The sequence below is a fragment of the Excalfactoria chinensis genome, chromosome 21 (genome assembly GCF_039878825.1).
Source record: "Excalfactoria chinensis isolate bCotChi1 chromosome 21, bCotChi1.hap2, whole genome shotgun sequence".
NCBI lineage: Eukaryota > Metazoa > Chordata > Aves > Galliformes > Phasianidae > Excalfactoria > Excalfactoria chinensis.
In genome coordinates, this window is record NC_092845.1 from 5,585,914 (window position 1) to 5,605,131 (window position 19,218).

General features: G+C 54.1%; 1 protein-coding gene across 1 annotated transcript in view; it reads left to right on the forward strand.

The window, feature by feature from the left end:
* Positions 1–19,218, forward strand: part of CDON (cell adhesion associated, oncogene regulated) — a 36,710-nt gene that overhangs the window by 15,125 nt on the left and 2,367 nt on the right. Inside the window, exons 5-18 of the mRNA XM_072354992.1 lie at positions 3–146; positions 347–634; positions 1,135–1,404; positions 4,922–5,205; positions 6,569–6,743; positions 6,881–7,009; positions 8,087–8,293; positions 8,888–9,069; positions 9,853–9,958; positions 12,407–12,529; positions 13,267–13,491; positions 13,850–14,109; positions 16,283–16,362; positions 18,920–19,170. Coding sequence (XP_072211093.1) covers positions 3–146; positions 347–634; positions 1,135–1,404; positions 4,922–5,205; positions 6,569–6,743; positions 6,881–7,009; positions 8,087–8,293; positions 8,888–9,069; positions 9,853–9,958; positions 12,407–12,529; positions 13,267–13,491; positions 13,850–14,109; positions 16,283–16,362; positions 18,920–19,170 — 2,724 coding nt within the window. The remainder of the gene's footprint in view (positions 1–2; positions 147–346; positions 635–1,134; positions 1,405–4,921; positions 5,206–6,568; positions 6,744–6,880; positions 7,010–8,086; positions 8,294–8,887; positions 9,070–9,852; positions 9,959–12,406; positions 12,530–13,266; positions 13,492–13,849; positions 14,110–16,282; positions 16,363–18,919; positions 19,171–19,218) is intronic.

Genomic DNA, 19,218 nt, shown 5'->3' on the forward strand with positions numbered 1-19,218 from the left:
AGATAAGTACCTCATTCTCCCGTCGGGAAACCTGCAGATCCTCAATGTGTCCATGGAGGACAGGGGGTCCTACAGGTGTGCTGCCTACAACCCCGTCACTCACGACCTCAGAATAGAACCCACCGGGAGGAAACTCGTCGTCACACGTGAGTGCTCCGTTCCACCTCACAGAGCGAATGGAGCTGGAGGGAAGAAGTCACAGCTCGGCTGGGCGGTGGGCTGCTGTGTACAGGGGGTCAGCGACCAGCCAGAACGTGTGCTGAAGGCTGTGCAAGGCTTTGGTGCTGTGCAATGGCAGCGTGCAGCCGAGAAGTGCCAGAACTGATCCTGCTCTCCTCCCTTCCAGGCTCCTCCATTGCACAGCCCCGCATCCTGCACCCCCGGCAGCCGCAGGTGCTATCTGTGCTGCAGCACAGCCCGCTCACCCTGGAGTGCGTGGCTGCAGGGCTGCCCGTGGCCGCTGTGCGCTGGGAGAAGGACGGCCATGATGTGCTGCGCGGGGGCAGGTGGGCCCTGCAGCACTCCCACCTGGTGACTGATGGGCTGCAGCCGGAGGACTCCGGGAACTACTCCTGTGTGCTGGAGAGCGGGCTGGGGGAGCTGATGTACGCCAACTACTCGCTCACTGTGCTCGGTAAGAAATAAAGCCGCTCTCATGGCCGGCTGTGTCTCGCCTCCCGTGGCAGGTTGCGTATTAAAACAGAGACATGTTCATAACAAGCTTAAAATTCATTTTGCTCCCCTTTCCTTTGTGGTCATTTTCCCCTTTGAGGTTTTGGTCTCCGTTGCTGTTTTTGTTTGGATTTCAGTGCACACCTCAGGGGAACTTGGAAAGGGGGCTGCTGACATTGCATGCACCTTTTGTTACGGGGACGTTGCCAAAGAATTATTTTGGAAGTACAAGTGTTTTATGAACAGCATTACTGCAAGCATGATTGGTTGGAATAGAGGGAAAAGACCACTGAAATGAGCAAATCAAGGGGAGCAGCAGCCCTGTGGTGCGCAGAACCAGCACTGCGTGGTCCTTTCTGAGCTGTTGTATGGAATAAGTTTGTTTCACATTTCCAGTGTTGTTTTTCAGGGTTTGGGCTCGGATACATACGGAGCTTCACACAGAACTATTTCTCTTTTCAGAACCTGTCTCAATTTCCAAAGGACTGCAAGACGAGACCGTGGCCATCGGCACAACGGTGTCTTTGCGGTGCGCCGCCCACGGGACCCCCTCTCCAGCCCTCAGCTGGCTGCACAACGCTGCACCCCTCCGTCCATCCCCGCGGCATTTCCTGCTGGGGGGCAGCCTGCAGATCCGTGGTGTCACCATGCAGGACGCCGGTGTGTACCAGTGTGTGGCGGATAATGGCGTTGGCTTTGCGCAGTCGGCCGGGAAGCTTCGTGTGCAGCCAGGTAGGAGCACTGCGGGAAAGCAAATTCGGCTTTTATAAGTATTGTGGAATCACTGAGGTTGGATGAGAGCCCCCGGGTGCCCAGTCCAAGCCCACCCTGCCGTGCCCGCAGTGCCGCATGGCTGCCTGGGACACCTCCACGATGGTGACTTGAAGCTTTATGCCGCCGTGTTTTCCCCTCGCTGATTTTTGTCTCTGCAGCACACGGTGCAGATCAGTGCTGACAGGTGCGTGGTGAGAGCTGCAGGTGTTTCTGAGGTGTTGTGGTTGCTCGATATTTGAAACGCAGGTTGCCAGCTGCAATTAAACCAGTTTGTGGTTAAATTCGGCACAATTTATGCTGAAATGGAATCGGGACTGGATGAACTGGTATTCTGCAGTGTGGGCTGCTGAGCAATTAAGCCTTTTTCATACCCTTAAGTTAGCAGGACAATTTTCAGCTCTGGAGGTGATGCCATGTCCTGCAGGTTTGCTGCAAGGCACCGCAGTGGCTTTGGCCCCTTCTTGGGTGGAGAGGCTTTGCTTTCTGCCCCTGGGGAGACTGAGCCAGGCAGTTCTGCATGTACTGCAGTTATGCCTTTAATGCACAGGGAAGGCGGAGTGGTTTGTGTGCTTCCATCAGCTTTAGAGCAGCAGAATCATGGAGGCTGGGATCCCCAAACCCGTCCCGCCGTGCCCACTGCCCACATCCCTCAGTGCTGCATTCCCATGGCTCTGGGACACCCCTAAGGTTGGTGACCCCCCCCTCCCTGGGCAGCTGTGCAGAGCAGCACCGCTCATTGGAGAAGAGATTGTTCCTCATTTCCAACCTGAGTGTGACGTGACCTCGTTTTCCAGCTCTTACAGCACCTTGTGTCTGGATGTTTAGCTGAGTGCCAGTGGGATTCAGGATTCTCATGCATGTGTCCCCGTATTTCCAGTTTCATTGCTACCAATTGGCCCATTCCTATGATTTGCAAAGATGCTGAAAGGTTCTCTTAGAGGAAGGGGAGGGGGAAAAAACGGAGTGAGTGTGATCCCATCAAGTGGTTCATTTGTGAGTTTTTGTTGGACGTGGCTGAATGGAAGCAAAGCTAAATGTCATCCCAGGGTTCAGCCTGTATCAAACAAAACCCAACTGCTTCGCCTCAGAGTTTTATGGCTGTGAGTTGAAGTTTAATGTTTTGTTTATTAGCTTTTATCGGTTTCTAATACGCTGTGCTCGCTGCCGATTGTGGTGCGGCGTGGTTGCGGCATTTGGTTCTCATATAAAAGTCCTTAAGTACTTTCTGGGAGCTGTTGGGGTTTTTGAGCAGCCCCCATTGGTGTCAGAGCCGCGCTCAGCCCGTCAGCTGAACGGCAGCAGTTTGTGCCAGGTGCTCATTGGGCGCTGCAGGACCGTGTGAGCTGCGATTCCAGTGTGTTGCATTGGAGTGGGATGAACCTCAGCTCTGCCCCAGCAGTTTGTGTCTGTGCTTTGCCTCACTCCGGCAGAGCTGAGAGCGTTTGGATGAGAAATGTATTTATTTTTTCCTCTCTGCTGGATCTGCTCCATGACCTGGTTCATTGCATGGGCTTCAAAGCTGACACGGCCGCTCAAGCCACCACCATAGTGAGAAACCACCGCAATGTAAGATGATCGCCTTGGGGTCCCGTGTCTGCAGCACTGCAAGTCTCTTTTAGACTCTTGCGGTGGTTGCGTGGCAGAATCTTCCCATAGCTGCAGAACAGCTTCTGTCCAATGGAAATGAAGGAGAGAAATGCACTGCAGGAGGTGTGAGTGGTGCTGGGCAGGTTGGTTTAAAGCACGAGAAGGAGAAGATTTGCTGGAGGTGGACAGCTGGCACAAAGCACCCTGCAGGGGCTTCCTGGCCTTTGGCAGAGCTTCAGACAGAGAACCCTTCAGTTGTTTGGGAAGGGGATGAGCACCTGGGAATGTGATCTGTTTGCACTGATGGCAAAGCACAAAGGTTGCTCTGCTGCTGTGCAAACAGGGGATGCCAGCAGGTCGGGAACTGCTGGCCCCTCCATGTAAAGAGAGGCAGGGCGGTCATCGTGGAGATGAACGGGCATAAAGCTTCCCCAGACTTTGCTTCTGGCTGCTGCTGGAGATGGGATTTGGGGCACTTCAGCCCTTGGCTCGACCCAGGTGGGTCACACTGGCGGGGCTGTGGGGCTGAGGAAGAGGAGCGGGCGCTCGAGGTGGCACAGCCAGCAGCAGGCTGTGTGTGGATGTGAATGGGCAGCAGTTACACCAGGAGCTGAGCAGCCAGAGCTGGGCTCAGAGCTGCCTCATGGAAACTGTTACCCGGGGTTGTTTTTCTGAAAGCAAAACGCAACTGGTTTGCCAGTCGGCGACGAGTCCCGTCCCGGAGCAATAAACACAGCGATGACTGCAGGTCTGCTGTCACCAGCCGTAACCGCAGCTCCCCAGGCCAGCAGGCACCAACCCTGAGTGCCCACCCACAGACCCGCGTCCATCACACTGCGCCGTCCCTCTGGCTCCCGGAGCCGCGACAGCATTTGTTTCCAATATTCCATGTGGCAATGCATCACTTTCTCCCCGCCGCACTGACAGCAGCAGGGACCCTTTCCCTCCGGGGCTGCGGTGGCTCTCAGCCCTGCCTGCCTTCGGGGTCCTCTCCATGGGCCCATCCCTTCTCCTGCCTCCGAGCTGCATTGCGTTCCCAAACAAATAGGAAGAAACAAAGGCTTGCGGAGTGTCTTCGTTTTGAAAAGAGAGCTTTCCTCCCCTTCCCAGCTTTTTAAAAAGTGGCCAAAAATAGCAGCCACACTTGCTGCTGGTATTTTAATGGAGGTTTGGAGGAATCCGAGTCAGCCGGCCCAGCGCTGCCTGGGCTGTGCGTTACCGAGGAATTTGTTTGTTTTGTAAACCAAGTTCCCTTCATTCCCTTCCCCTTCCAGACCCCGCACGTAACATAAACCTCCACGGCTCCGCGGGAGGGACGCAGCTCGGCACATCTGGGCTGCAGTGCTGCTCCCAGCCATCCTTCTCCGCAGCGCTGACGTTTTCTTGTCCTGCACAGTGTCAGACGTCCAACCTGCCGCCCCTTCCCCGCCCCGGCCCTGCTGAGCCCCACATCCACCAAACAGTGGGTTTTTTGTCCCGTGGCCTCTCCCGCACTCCCATGTGTTTTATTTCCCACCAGCACAGTCCATGGGCTGCAGGGGCCGGGGGTCTCGGGGCGCACTGGTGTGGAGCTGAGCGTTGGGTCGCTCTGTGAGCTGAGGTCATTCTCAGTGTACGTTTTGGGATGAAGTAGTTGAGTTGTGCAGCTTTCAAAGCTGATTGAAATTACGGCAGAGACCTCAGAGATGGAGGTAGGAGAATGTCCTCTTGTGTGCATGCCGGTCCGGGGCATGGAAAGTTCCTTGTACAACTGCAGTTAATTTAAAATGACTCTGTTGTGTCACAAGTGGAGCTGTATGTTTCTGCTGTTAACATACGGTGCTGCTGCGCCCTGTGCTGGGCTGTGCCCATGGATGGTGTAACCAGGCTGCTTTTGCATTCCCTGTAGAAGCCAGCCTGAAAGCAGAAGAAATGTCTCTCACGGAGACTGCCCAGGGTGATGAAAGCCGCAGCGATTCCGGTGTGGAAGAGGTGATTCCCAGCTCACCCCCAACAGAGCCGCGTTTGGACACAGCTGCGACAGACAAGCCGTGGGGCAGCATTTCCCCCCCCGAGGCACCCATCATCCTCAGCCCCCCGCAGACACTCAGCCCAGACGTGTACACCTTGGTGTGGCGGTCGGGGCGGGACGGTGGGCTGCCCATCAACGCATACTTTGTGAAGTACCGCAAGGTAACGGGCCCTCCTGCTGTGCTTGGGGGGTCACTGGCTGGTGTTAATGAGGGCATGGGATGCGGGCAGCACTGCCTCACATGGAGCTGAACTGCAGCTTTGCTGCGGCCACGAGGGCAGTTTGTTCCTGGGTGGCTATGCCAGGCAGTGTGCTGCTCTGTCTAGATGTGTGTGGGGCTGATTCCCATCTTAGTTCTGTTATGGTATCATTATGGCCATGGGGAATTGGGCTCCAGGGCACGTTGCACTCAGCATCAGTGATGTTAAAGGTTGGAAGGGGTTTGCTATGGCTGCATTGGGATCAGAAGGAAAGCTGAGCGTTAGCCTGACACATCAAAGGGATTGCATCCCAAGGAGCAACACGTTGCAGTCCATTTTAGACTGAAATCATCAGACATGGAGCTGAGATTCTTTAAGCAGGTACCTCTCATGGCCTTGAAAAGTGTGTCTGCAGCGAGCTGATGGAATTGAGAGCCAAGCAATGCTGTTCTTCCAAGCAAACAGTTTCCTTTGTGGCAAAGCTATTGGGTTTATTCTTCATAAGCTTTTTAATCCTCTACATCCTGATCTTGTCTTAGCCTGGAGGGAGCGCTTTGGTGTCTGACCTGTTAGTTCCTGAAAACCCGATGCCAAAGTCTGTTGATACAATTCCTCAACCGAAGGGAGGTGGTGGCTCACGTGAGCGCTGACGGCTCCGATTGACCCCTCGGTGCTCACCCTCCCTAACAGCCCTCTCTCTCCGCATGAAATGTGCTCACTCGTGCGTTTCTCAGCAGGGAGTTGCTGTGTTTTCTTAGGGAGGTGCTCGCTTTGTGTCATAGATGATTTTATTTATTTCCCTCTTTGGGGGAAAAGAAAAGAAAATTAGTGGGGAATAACGGCACTGGAAGAGGGATCTCTTCAGAGGGGAGCACTGGAACAGAGACCTCTGGCATAACCCTTGATAATCCGTGGCATTTGGATTTGCCTCCCATGTTATATTAAAGTCTTATATTGTTTGGTAGTTTATTTTTGGTAGACTCTGTCTTTTCCTTCGGGATTTGGGGTAATGCTTTTCTGCAGAGGTCGAGCATTAAGGGACTGCCCTCAGTGTGCTTCAGCAGAGAAAATGATTGGTTTTTCATCGCGTTTGTGGGGTGGGATGGTGGGGGAGGCTGTGAAGGCAGCCGCAGAAGTGCTGATCTGAGGGCAAAGTGTTTGGAGATGGCACCACCCAACAAACGTACCATGGAGAGGCCGAGGAAAACCTGAGGGAAGCTGGCAGGTTAGAGAGGTCCTCGGGGTGTTTGTGTGCAGAGCAGTCATGGATTTGAGTATTGCTTTGGGGTCCGTCGGTGCTGAGCTCTGTTTCTGTCCCGCACAGCTGGATGACGGTGTGGGCTCCGCTGGGGGTTGGCACACAGTGCGCGTCCCGGGCAGCGAGAATGAGCTGCGGCTCAGCGAGTTGGAGCCCTCCAGCCTCTACGAAGTGCTGATGGTGGCCAGGAGCGCCGCTGGAGAAGGCCAACCTGCCATGCTGACGTTCCGCACCAGCAAAGGTACAGAATCGCAGCCATTCGGGTTGGAAAGACCACGAAGATCCCCCACCCCACCACATCTGTGCAGCTCTAGCATCACTGGTTTCGTTACTGACCTTCTGGGGTGATGGGTTGTGTGTGTGTCTCGTGTTCCTTAGAAAGAACGTCATCCTCAAAAAACACACAGGCTCCTTCTCCACCGGTGGGCGTCCCAAAGCACCCCGTTGTCCATGAAGGGACCAACAATTTCGGAGTGGTGCTCCCTGATGTACCTCGGCACAGTGGAGGTGGGTCTGCGGCTGTTTGTCTCTCCTCTACTCGTGTTGGATGCAGGGTGGTGCACCCAACTGAACTCATGTGCTTTTTGCTGCTCTGGCTGCTTGTGTTGCCTCCCTTATTCCTGTTTATTTGTGGGGCCTCCTGGAGTTGTGTTACCTGGGTGAGACCAAAGCAGCCCCTCACACTGTCGGGTTTTCTGCTCCTGCTCTGCACTCCCAGTGTGATGCTGGCTGTGCTGTGGGTTGGTGCGGTTCCTGCACGGCCCAGGGCAGCACACAGCAGTGTGTTCTGTACGGCTTCTGTGCGGAGAAGTACTGGGGCTGGGAATGTAACAGATGCACATCCTAATCTAGAGGGCAGATAGGATTTCAAAGGGCGCTGTCACCTGCATGCTCGGCTCTCAGAAATGAGATAAAAGTCTTCTGTGTGTAACCCACATTCCTGCTAAATATCAGAGTCCCTTTTTACATCAGAGGAGCCGGCTGAGGGGGCCCTGTGTGCCCCGCTGTGTGCACCAGCTCTGCTGCTGTGGCTGCTCCAGGCTGTCCATGAGGGGGGTTAGCGGTGCCGTGCAGCTCTGGGTGCTCACAGTGGCTGTAGCAGATTCACTAACACGGCTCTTCCTGTTCTCTCTGTCCCAATGCTGTCTGTAACTTCCAGTGAGCTCCGTAAGTACACCGTTTGCTGCATGCCTCCTTTGCTCTTTGCTCTCCTTTCTTCCAAGTGATGGTCTGGGCAATGTAGTGCTCATTAGTGGTGGGGTGGGTTGAAGTTTCATTGGGGCCTGGGGCAGGTTCAAAAGCTGTTTTTGCCATTCACTCGCTGTGCTCCCATTTCCATTGGAGGTGGGCTGGGCAGCGCTGCACGTCCATTTGGATGTCACCTCACTGAGCTGGGTAATTCTGTTCCTCCATCCTTCTCTTCATGCACCCTTTCCAGAAGAGTAAGAGGATCACTGATAGGATTTGGGATTCTCTGCGTTAGTGCACAAAGTCTGATTTGATCATGAACTCCTTTAATCAGTTGCTCCAGAAGATGAAGTTCCAGCTGTGCTGGTTCTCTTGTAACCCAATTTCACCCTTCAGTTCCAGAAGCTCCCGACCGTCCCACCATCTCCACCGCGTCCGAATCCTCTGTCTACGTCACCTGGATTCCTCGAGCCAACGGGGGCTCCCCCATCACAGCCTTCAAGGTGGAGTACAGGCGGGTGGGACGGAGCAGCGACTGGCTGATTGCAGCCGACAGCATTTCTCCTTCCAAGCTGTCCGTGGAGGTTCGCAGTTTGGAGCCAGGTACTGCGGGCTGCTCCTCCACCTTCAGGTGGCTGCTGGTGCAGGGGGGAGCTTTGGGATGGGACTCTGTTATGTGAATTCTAGTTGGTGTCTGGCTGTCCAAATGGAAAAGAGAAACACCCGCACCGTCATTTAATGCTTCTTCATGCAGAGAGGGGGTTTGTGTACTGTTGCTATTATGAACTTAATGGTCCTTCTGGTAAACAGTCGGAATGCAAAAAGAGAAGAAAATGCATTGAGGAGGAGTTGTGCGTTCCGGTTTGCTTTCTCCTGTTGTCCAGCCCTAAAAGCTTAGTGAAGGAGCGGAGGGAAGGGGCAGTGAGCTCCTGCTGAAGGCTCTTCTCAGTGCCCACTGCTTCGTGAGCTGATGGAGTCCATCTCTGTGCAACGTCTTTGCGTTTCCCTCATGGCTCCTATGAGCTGTTTATATTCCGATGGCCACATCAGTCTGTGGCAGCGAGTTCTGAGGGCTTTTTTTTTTTTTCCCAACTGGATGTTGTGCAAAAACTGCTCCCTAATCTGTTTAGTCTCTCCTTGAATCCCGGTTCTGGTGCTTGTTTCACTGCCACTTTCTTGCCCTTTTTCCCTTTTAAGGAGAGATGTATAAGTTCCGTGTGATCGCTGTGAACAACTACGGGGAGAGCCCCCGCAGCGCCGCGTCCCGCCCCTACCAGGTCGCAGGCTTCACCCACCGCTTCTCCAGCCGCCCCATCGCCGGGCCCCACATTGCTTACACTGAAGCCATCAGTGACACTCAGATCATGCTGAAGTGGACGGTGAGTAGGGGCAGCCCTGGCTCTGCTCACATGGTTTTGGCCATGTCTGTTGCAATTCCTGCTGCTTGGAATCTGTGGTCATTAAGAATCATTATGAGATGGCTGGAAGAAGCCACTAAGTTCATCAACCATCACCCACCGGTTCCCTCCCCCCTGGCTGAGCTGGCACCAGTGCTGTGCTGCCTTTAGAAACCCGTCCTCTTGCCTCGCTTCTAGCAGAGGACTCATGTTAGAGAAGCGTTTGCCTTTCCCCTGGTACCTTGTCTTCTGTAAACAAGTGCTTTAAAGTCCTTACTGAAAGCCACAGAAATTCTTTGCTCTTGTTTTGAAATCTAACCCCCTGGTGTACTTTGGAGGATTTAACGTGTGGAGTTCCCGGTGTTAGTTTGCTCTGCTAGCTTAGTCTTAAGAGATGTTAAGGATAATAAACTTGAAATAACCCCTTGTTCCTCGGGAGGCCGCATAACTTAAAGTTACACTCAAATATTCTGAGCTGGATTGGAGCGACCTGAATTCTGGCTGAGCCAAGGATGGTTTTAGCTTCTCCTTTCCATTATATGCTCAACTTTTCAGCTTATTAATGGTCGAACCCCAAGTGAATGTCATTAAAATGGTGTGGGAGGGGGAGGTGTCATCTGCAGCTCAGGTGATGGGAGAAGTGTTGGCGGGGTGATGGGCTGTGGTCAGCAGGATGGAGGGGTGCGATGGGGATCTCAGAGCTCTTTTCTGACCTTAATGACCAAATCCACTGAGTTTGTTCTTGTCTGCTGAATTCTCTTCCAGTACATTACGTCGAGCAACAACAACACCCCCATCCAAGGGTTTTATATCTATTATCGGCCCACGGACAGCGACAACGACAGCGACTACAAGAGGGATGTTGTGGAAGGTACGGCTCCGTTTGCACGCTGAGCAGCACGGCGTGGTGGGGAGGATCGCCGTGTAGCCATGTTGGCTGTGTTTATATGAAATCTAAACTGCTTTTCCCAAGTGGAGCCTTTACCATATATTTCACAGCAGCAGCCATCTCAGCCCCATTACAGCCCGTTCTGCCCACACATGGGCTTGTTGCTTCCTTCTGAGCCCTCGTTCACACTGAAACTCGAGAAGCAAACAGTGGTAGTGGGGCTGTGCTGTTGGGTTTGTGATGGCAGTGCTGCCCGGGGAGCTGTGCTGTGGCTGCAGGTACAGCAGAGCTTCGTTTTGCCTTTTAACCAGCTCTGTTTTCTCAGCGCACATTAGATCACCATTTTCCTGGAAGAAGTTATTAGATAATGTCTATATTAGTCCAGAAGTGGAAAAGCCTTTTACAAATATTTCACTCCATGTCCTTATTGCTCGGGCTGAGTAAACGCAGTGATCTCATCCCGCCCCGATGACGGCAATTATTTTCTCCCCTCATTTATTTTGGTTACAAGGGGAACGAGCCTTTATTTTGAACGTTTCCCTCAGCTGGACAGCCCTGCACAGGGCCGTGCTGTGTGACACGAGCCTTTGCACCTCCACAAAGCTATTGGCTGTTCACCATTTCTGCTTTACTTTGCAGCCTGCAGCTTCGTCTGCAAACGTCTCTCAGCCAGACCTTGTGCCAGAACTGCTCTGCCCCCAGAACAGCTTCTTGGCTAAAGCGTGATAGCCACACGTGGGAGCTGTGATGGTGTCTGTGCCATACATCGCTCATCCTGCCCCGTTTCCCTCGTTCCCTGTTTTTTTAGCCCCGCATCCCTCCCCACTCTGACAGGCGCGGTGCCGCGGGCAGCACAGAGCAGAGCTGAGCAATGCCGGCGTTCCTCCGCTCCCTGTTCGGTCTTGTTGGAGGCACCCAGAGCTCTGCTCCCATCTCAGGAGCTGCAGGCCAGAGCAGATCTCACTGAACAGAAAGTCCCACCTGCAATGGCTGCTTTAAGGAAAGAAGCAAAGTGAGAGCGGCCCCGTCCTGTGTGTGTGTCTCTGTTTGAGGGTCCTGGAGACTGAAATTAAGATGTAAATGCAGTCTGATGTCAGTTGTTTAAATGTTTTCCCTTGCTAATGGTGCACGAAGAGGACAGTTAAAGTGCCTGTACTGATTCCAGTCCCACTAATGGTTTGGAGCGGAAACCTAAAACCTGGTGCAGTGATTAGCAATAGGAATGTGTGTGTGCTGGATGGGGGGGGGAGGGCTGCAGCCCTGCAGGGCAGCATCAGACCTGCCTGCATCGAGTCCTCCTGCTGGCAACGCGTAAATCAGGAGGTGCTGTGACAGCTCCTTAGAAACAGTGGAAACAGTTGAAGGTGGTATTTTCCAAGAGGGATTAGGGGCGCTCAAACAGTTAATTAAACTCCCTGAAGGGGGAAAAAAAAAAAAAAAGAAAGAAAAAAAGGAGTCGCTGTTTATTAAAATTTGTCCCAGGCCCACGAAAGTAAAAGCAGGCAGTGATGGATGGGATGGATGTGGAGGAGCTCCGTGCTGCAGGAGGTGTCCCAGGCAAACACTGGCAGGCAGCCAGGGCTGACAGCGTCCCATTAGCGCTGCTGGCGCGGAATGCGGCTCTGCAGGGCAGGCGGCAGCGCCCGGTGCTGCTTCCTGCTGCATTCCGTGCCTGCCGGGCTGCGTGCAGTTTGAGGAGCACAGATGTGCCCTTCCTGTGCAGAAATGCTGCAGGGAGACGTCCGGCTCCGCAGCTCACCTGCTCCATCTGCTGAGCCCTCCTCTGTGCCCTGCGTGCTGTGGGTGCCGGCACTCCAGGTGGTGTGAGGGAGTTTTGTGCTGTGAGATGCAGTTTGCAAGATGCTGCGGAGAGCTGCAGGGTGGAGCTGAAGATGTCAGCGGTGCTGCTGTAAAGCTGCTGCAATGCTGGGCTTGGAGTGCTGAGCTCGGGGACTTCTGCTTGTGTGGGAAAACAAACACAGAAAAACTTAAACAAACAGGAATCCTTAAGTACTCAAACCAAGCCTTGTTCATCAGAAGGCTGTGACAGGATGGGCTTTGGGTCACAGTGAGCCGTGAGCTTCCAGACGGGTCTGAGGGTCCGTAACAAAACCTTCTCCAGCAGGAGAGCCACCAGTGTGTGTTCTGTACAGCCCTGCAGCAGCACGGCCATGGAACTGCTGTGGCTGGGAAGGAACTGTGAGGTCAAGTCCTACCCTTGTACCATCCCCACCTCGCTGGCCGTGTCCCCAGGTGGGATCTCAGTCACTGAGGCCAGGAAGGAGCTCTCAGAGCACCGAGTCCCATCCTCTGCCATCCCCATCATGCTGGCTCGTGGAGCCCCGGGGTGCTGCAGCCATCCCTGCTGTACCCACACCCAGCTCTGAGTCATCCCGGTGAATGAAATGCAGTTGATGTGTTTTTCCACAGGCACAAAGCAGTGGCACCTGATAAATCACCTGCAGCCAGAAACCTCCTACGACATAAAAATGCAGTGCTATAACGAAGGTGGTGAAAGCGAGTACAGCAACGTGATGATCTGCGAGACGAAGGGTGAGCCGTGTGAGCTGTGCCTCTGCTGCCCCGGGGCTGCGGGGGGTTGCAGTGCAAAAGTTGTCTGTAATGAAGGCTGTAATGTTCCGGAATGTTCCAAGGGGATGTTTTGTCTTCCGTAGCAGGGATTGTTTTTAGTGGAGCTGCTGGGCTGCGCTCCCAAGGACGGCTCTCACCCCGTGCCTGGCCAGCACAGCAGTGCCTTTGGGAGCAGCACGGGGTGCAGCTCTGCATTGGGATTGAGGGGTGATGCTGCTCACCCAGAGGGCCTGCACGGAGGTGCTGCCTCTGCAGAGCAGCCCGGCTGTGACTCAGGCACCTCCTGAAGGTGTCCGTGTCAGGCGGGTTGAATCTGAGCTGGGAACCAGCGTGGTGTGATTTCTGGGTTATCTGTCCGTGTGTTTGCTGTGATTCCTGTTCAGCTCTTTTTCTGAGTGGACAGATGGGTGCTCTCCAGTTGGAGTTACTGCAGCGTGCCTTGAGCTGCGTGTTACGGCTCCCAGTGACCTCAGCGGGAGGGTTAGCGGGCTGGATGACAGCCTTCTTCCAAGGCAAACAGTTATTACCCAATAGCAGTTGGCCTTCTCCTTACAGTTTTCAGTACTGACTTGGAAGGCTTCTCATGGAGGCGTTAGGATTGTAACCCCAGCAAGTCGTTATTTTCCTTTCATAATGAAAAAATGCATTTAGAGAACTCCTTTGGTGAACGTTCCCTTCCTGTCTCCCATTGCACGCAGTGAAGCGCATGCCAGGAGCGTCCGAATACCCAGCCAAGGAGCTGAGCACCCCACCCAGCCCCCCCGAGCGGGCAGGGGGCAGCGGGGGTCCGTCCTCCGGCCCGGTGCGCAGCAGTGACATGCTGTACCTGATCGTGGGCTGCGTCCTGGGCGTCATGGTCCTCATCCTCATCGTGTTCATCGCCATGTGTCTGTGGAAGAACCGCCAGCAGAACGCCATGCACAGTGAGTTGCTCTGGGGCTTCCTTTCGTGGCGGTGCAGGATAAGATCGTGCCTTCAGCTGCAGCCCAGGCACACTGTGGGAGCAGCTCTGGGGTAGCAATGGGTCTGTTGGTCCCAGTTGGCCACATTTGGGCGCTCTGTGTCTGCCTGATGGCAGCAGAGCCCTCCAGCACGGCGCTGCCCATCTGCCCTGCAGGCGATGGCTGCTTTCCACTCCTACGGCTGTTCCTGAGCACTGAGCCAATTCACAAAGTGCAGCAGGAGAAAATGAGTTTCCTCTGTTTCTCAGCCGCCCCTCGGGCACTACGTGCGCTCTCTGGAGCAGAACCTCACTCTGACTCACACCTGGCTCTCTTGCAGAATACGACCCTCCTGGCTACCTGTACCAAGGGGCAGAGCTCAGCGGGCAGATGATCAAATACACCACCCTGCCCGGCACCAGCCGCGTTAATGGCAGCGTCCACAGCAGCTTCCTGAGCAGCGGCGCTGGCAGCGGCTGCCCGCACCACCACAAAGCAGCCGCTGGGCTGGATGGGGCCGTGAACGGAGGGGTTGGGCTGCACAGCAGCTCCCTGCCCGGCGCACACCTGGACTGTGAGCGTGCCCAGCACCTGGTGAACGTAAGCTTGGGGGCTGCAGCGGCGGGTTTAGAGCTGGGGGGAGGCAGGGGAGGAACTCATCCATTGATAACAGCCGGCTCCGCTGAGCGGCTGCTCCCAGAGGAGGCAACCGGGCTGATATTTCTGATACAAACATGATGGTTTTCATTTGAGAATATCGGATGACAGCAAGAATTCCGCTCACTCTGGGAAATCTGCCCCTGCCCTCCCAACAAACAGCCCTGGGAATACTTTTGTGCTGCGTCGGGACGCTTGGCTTCTACACATGGTATTTCTCAATCTTCGAGTTAAACAGATTTAATTATAGCTGCTTATCCTGCAGCTTTATGGATGGCCCGTTTTCCCCCACCTGTTTCAGATCTGTGACTCTAAGCAATGCCATGAATTGCAGCACAAACGTGGCAGGAGCTTCCACAAAATAGCCCGTACACCAGCAGCGCGGTGACGCACTGAGCGCCTCTTTGGGTCCCTCATTTGTGACTCCTGAGACAAATTGCCCCTTTTCTTTTTTTTCTTTCTAATTGAAAATAAAATTAAAAACTAATTTAACTCCCCGACCCAGCCTTTGGACGCTGTGGAAAAGTACTTCATTTGCTGAAATGCGTCCCGTTTCCAAGAGAGAATAATGATTTCATTATTGTCTATGGAAACAGATGGCTTGCATTCAGACTTACTAAACTTACACAAAACTGTGAACATTGCCCAGGAAAACTGAAAGAAAAAGTTCAGAAGTCTGAGAAGCAGCAGAAAGGGGGCTATTGTTTGTGTTGGTAATTGAACACAAGCGCTTCGCTTTATTGAACAACAAATTAGCACTTGCACAGTAGTTGCCACTTAGAGCACTGCAGTTTTCAGGGCAGACGTTGGGTCCTCACCTGGTTGGCCGTCGGTTGGCCATCAGTTGGCCTTCAGTTGGCCTTCAATTGGCCATTTGCTGGACCCACATTTCCCTGACCTGCCCACCCAACCAGCAGCTGAACTCCTAAAAGCCTGAGCCTGCCCGAGCCCCGGGGAAGGAGTGCTTTTGTGGCACTTCCTATGCAGCCCATAGGAAGCCTGGCAGTGCTGGAGACCTTGCTGTTCTGTCGCTGCTCATCTGCTCCTTGGAGGCAGCACCTTGTGCACGTGCAGCTGCAGCTCTGCTCAGTGTGTCTGTGCTGAGATGTGGGCAGCAAACCCAAACCCCGGCATGCAGTCTCATTGGAGCAGCTGAGTGTTGGTTTAGTGCTGTTTTTCCCCTCTGTGTCGTGCGGAGCTGAGTAAGGCAACCCCTTTCCACCCAGAGCAGCCAGCAGAGGAACAGGATGTTCTCATTCTCATTAGGACTCTCTTTATTGTTCCATTGATTGGGCTGAATGAGGAAGAGGGAGACTGGCAGGATGGCAATCAACACTAATTAGGCATTTCCTCAGTGATCCCTATCTGGCTGAGCAGCCTCCCAGAGCAGAACCCACCCTCACCATCAGCACGAGCTGTTGGGCTCCATTTGGGGTCTGGTTAGGCTCTGGTTGGGGTCTCCCATCCTGCTGGGTCCCACAGACCCCACTGGGCTGTGCCGTCCCCACTCGCTGCTCTGGTGCTGCCCCTCACAATGAGGTATGTGTTAATCTGGGCATTCTGCTCGCTCGTAATGGGCCCCGCAGCCAAAACCAACAGCACCAAATCCCTCTCACCCGGAGTCATTGCTGGCGAAGGAGTTACCCCATCTGTACAAATACGGAGCCTTTCAAAGCTCAGTGTAGTGAAGTGCAGTGATCTAATCGGGGTAATTGCAGGAAGGTGGGATGGGTTTGTGCTGTGACATCAGCCCTGCAGATTTAGTGCTGTCTCCCTGAGCGGCGCAGCTCGCTAACGAACAGCGACTTGCTTTCATGTCTGTCATCAGCGTTAAAAATAAACATATTTACAGCGTGTTTATTAAATTAAACCTGAGCGCACTCAGCTGAAAACAGGCCGGGGAAATTACAGCATACTTGTCTAAGCTGCAGTTGCTTACTTTGCTCTCCGACACGCGCTGGCAGAGCCCCTCGCCTTGGCTCCATATAATGGCACAGTGTTACAGCGCTGGGATGCGGGCCCAGGGCTGTGCAGGGCAGGGCTGGGGGCTCGGGGTGCAAGGCTGGGGGGCGCTGAGGCGCTGCTCCCAGCTATGCTGACCTCTGTCTCCATGCAGGGCGCAGGGATGTGTGCAGCGCTGCCGCAGGCGGAGCCCCCTGAGTGCATCAGCTGCAGGAACTGCCACAACAACAACAGGTGAGGGCAGTGTGTGTGTGTGGGGGGATCTGCTGTGTGCCGTGGTGGAGAGCTGGGCACTCGTTGGGCTGGGAAGGGTTGTGGAGGATGTGCTGCCTTCCAGGCTTCTGAGGGGGTCCCTGGTTGTTTAAGGACTGTAAGTCAGGCGTTCCAGACGTGTAGGCATGCAGTGACTTTTATAAGACCTTAGAGTTGGTGAGCACGGCCACTTCCAGCACTGACCATGGAGGGGCTTCACTGTTACAGCAGTGGAATCCTCTGGTCTTTGGTCATTGCTCATGGAGCTCTACCAGAGGCAGCAGGGGCTGCCAGGTTGTGGATGCCCACTTTGCTGTGGTGGACAAAGCCAGGGAGGTGAGCGTGATTGTGTTGGTGTTCAAAGCACGTTTCTTTGTGTCGTGGTTCTCTGGTGCACTTTTTCTTTTGCACTGATGTTCTCTGTGTCCTCAGTGGGATTTGGAGGATTTGGAGCTCTGCTCTCTGTCGGTTCCCTTTGGCACACGCTGTGTTAGAGATCTGCACGCTCATCCCGAGCAGACGGCCCTTTGGGTTGGAGGGCTGTGCACGCTGGCTCATAGCATTGCAGCACTGAGAATTGGTGCAAGGCGTGTTTTCTGCAGCAGAGATTTTCCATTGCTGCTCACTCCGGGTCCACCCATGGCCGGTTTCCGTCAGAATGTGGTTTTTAAGCTAAAAAAGCTGAACTGCTGTCTTGAAGCTCCATTCGAGCCGGTGGAGCAACACAAAGCGCTGCACTGACCTCTGTGTCTTTAAAAAGAAAGTCCCATAAACATGCAAAACCAAACATCTCACATGGGTTTCTCTAAGAAATTTTTCAATAATGAGTGAGTGTAGTCAAAACCTCTGCGGAAAGAAATGCAAACTAATAAATGGATTTGTTTGAAGCCCAGATGTGTTTCATGTGGATTCTTCAGTGGCTTTTGTGGTATTTTGGTACTTGGAATAATGATCTGGAGGCGGCTCAGGGCGGAAGGACGGAGCAGGAGCTGTGAGTGCCATGAAGGCTCCGTCTGTGCGGCCCCAATGGCACTGTGGGGTCAGTGGGCACAGCAGGACGGGTTTGAGGGCTGGGGAGGTCTTTGCAGCCTTTGTGTTGGCTGGAGGTGGGCGCTGTCATGTCAGCTTATCTGGGGGGAAAATGCACTCTGGAATGGAATCCTCCCCGCAGTCAGAGGGTAAACCTGCAGTGCTGCACACAGTGAGGACTCGGAGCTTACGTGGGCCGTGTGGGTGCCAGCCCTGGGTAGTGCAGTTAGTGGCAATAAGCAGCGATGTGTGGTGAGATGGATGGGGCTCATCATCGGGAGCGGGGCAGGAGACTGTCCTGTTTAGGGTTGGCAGCAAAGAAATGCTCCGAGTTGTGCCCATTTGGTGTATGGGCTTGTAGTCTGTGCGTGGTGTTGGAAGCCTGTCCAGCCTTCCCTTGAGTGCCTGCGAGTTGCGCTGGCCACACTGGGCTGTGCTCCGACCATAGCTCAGTGCTGGGGTCAGACAGGCAGGGATGGGGAGTGCACTGCAGGACAGCTGTGAAGGACTCGCTGACAGCATTGCGCTGCATTCTGGGGTCCTTGCTTTGCTCCACCTGCGTATCCATCCGGTAGTTTCCTGGTCTATGGCAGCTATACAAGTGAACCTTTTACTTTTGTGGTAATTATGGTTTTGTATAAAACCACAGTGAAGTGTGAGTTTGGGCTGTCCTACATAGGATTTGCTTATATAAATGTTCGCTGAGTCTCCATTGTTAGTGGAGCTGCAAACACTGCAGGCATTTTCCCTGCCTGCTGCAATGGCATGCGAGTCTGTCGAGGAGCCGGTGTTTGCTGAAGGTTAAATACCTTGGCTATAACAATTCATTTTGCACTCTAACTCCGATCTCACAGCCTTGTGTGTGTCTCGCAGGGTCACGATCTGAGCTGCACCACGTGGGGTTTTGCCTTTCTAGTGCTGAAGATATTGTTGTGGTTTGCATCCACTCTGATAACACTTCAGCATTTGTTGTCTCAGGCACTTGGCTTTGCTGCTTGGGTTTCCAACCTGAGCTCGTTCTGTTGGTGGTGAAAGGCCGCCGTGTGGGCCTGCCCTGCTGGAGACCTGCAAGTCAATGGTCGGGTCACAGCGGACAGGGGAAGCAACTGAGCAAATGTTTGCAGTGTTTGCAGCTGTCTGCTGGGAGGAGAAACGCTTGATCCTTCTCTTAATGTTAGGATGGATCCAAAAATACATTCAGAACTCACTTGGCAAGTTCTCTACAGTAAATAACACATGGTGAAGTACTTAAAAATCGCACTTTCTCATGCTAAGTCGAGCGGTAGAAAGGGAAAACGTGCAGATGATCAGGGCTCACAGTGACTGCTGGTATCCGCTCAGGTTGGGAATGAGGAACATCTCTTCTCCAAAGAGCTGCACTGTGCAGGGGGTCCCCATCCCTGGGGATGTGGCACTGAGGGACGTGGGCACAGTTGGGGTGGGTTGGACTTTGTGATCTGAGAGGTCTTTTCCTACCTTAATACCCTGCGATTGTGGTTCACGTCCTCAGGTGTTTCACCAAATCCAACGGCACTTTCAGCAGCAGCGCGCTGCCCGTCGTGCCCATCGTCGCACCTTACCAGCAGGACAGCCTGGAGATGAAGCCCCTGAGCCACATCATGGTGACCATGTGTTTGGCCTCTGGCGTCCCCGAGCACGGCGGGTTGGAGGAGGACAGCGTGGAGACGGCCGAGCAGACCCCCAGCCCCCAGCCCTGCTGCAGGGGCAGCACCGGGCCGCTTTGCCTGCAGTATTCTGATGGTGAGGCACGGCGATGGGGCAGCACCCGGCACTGGGATGCTGTGCAGA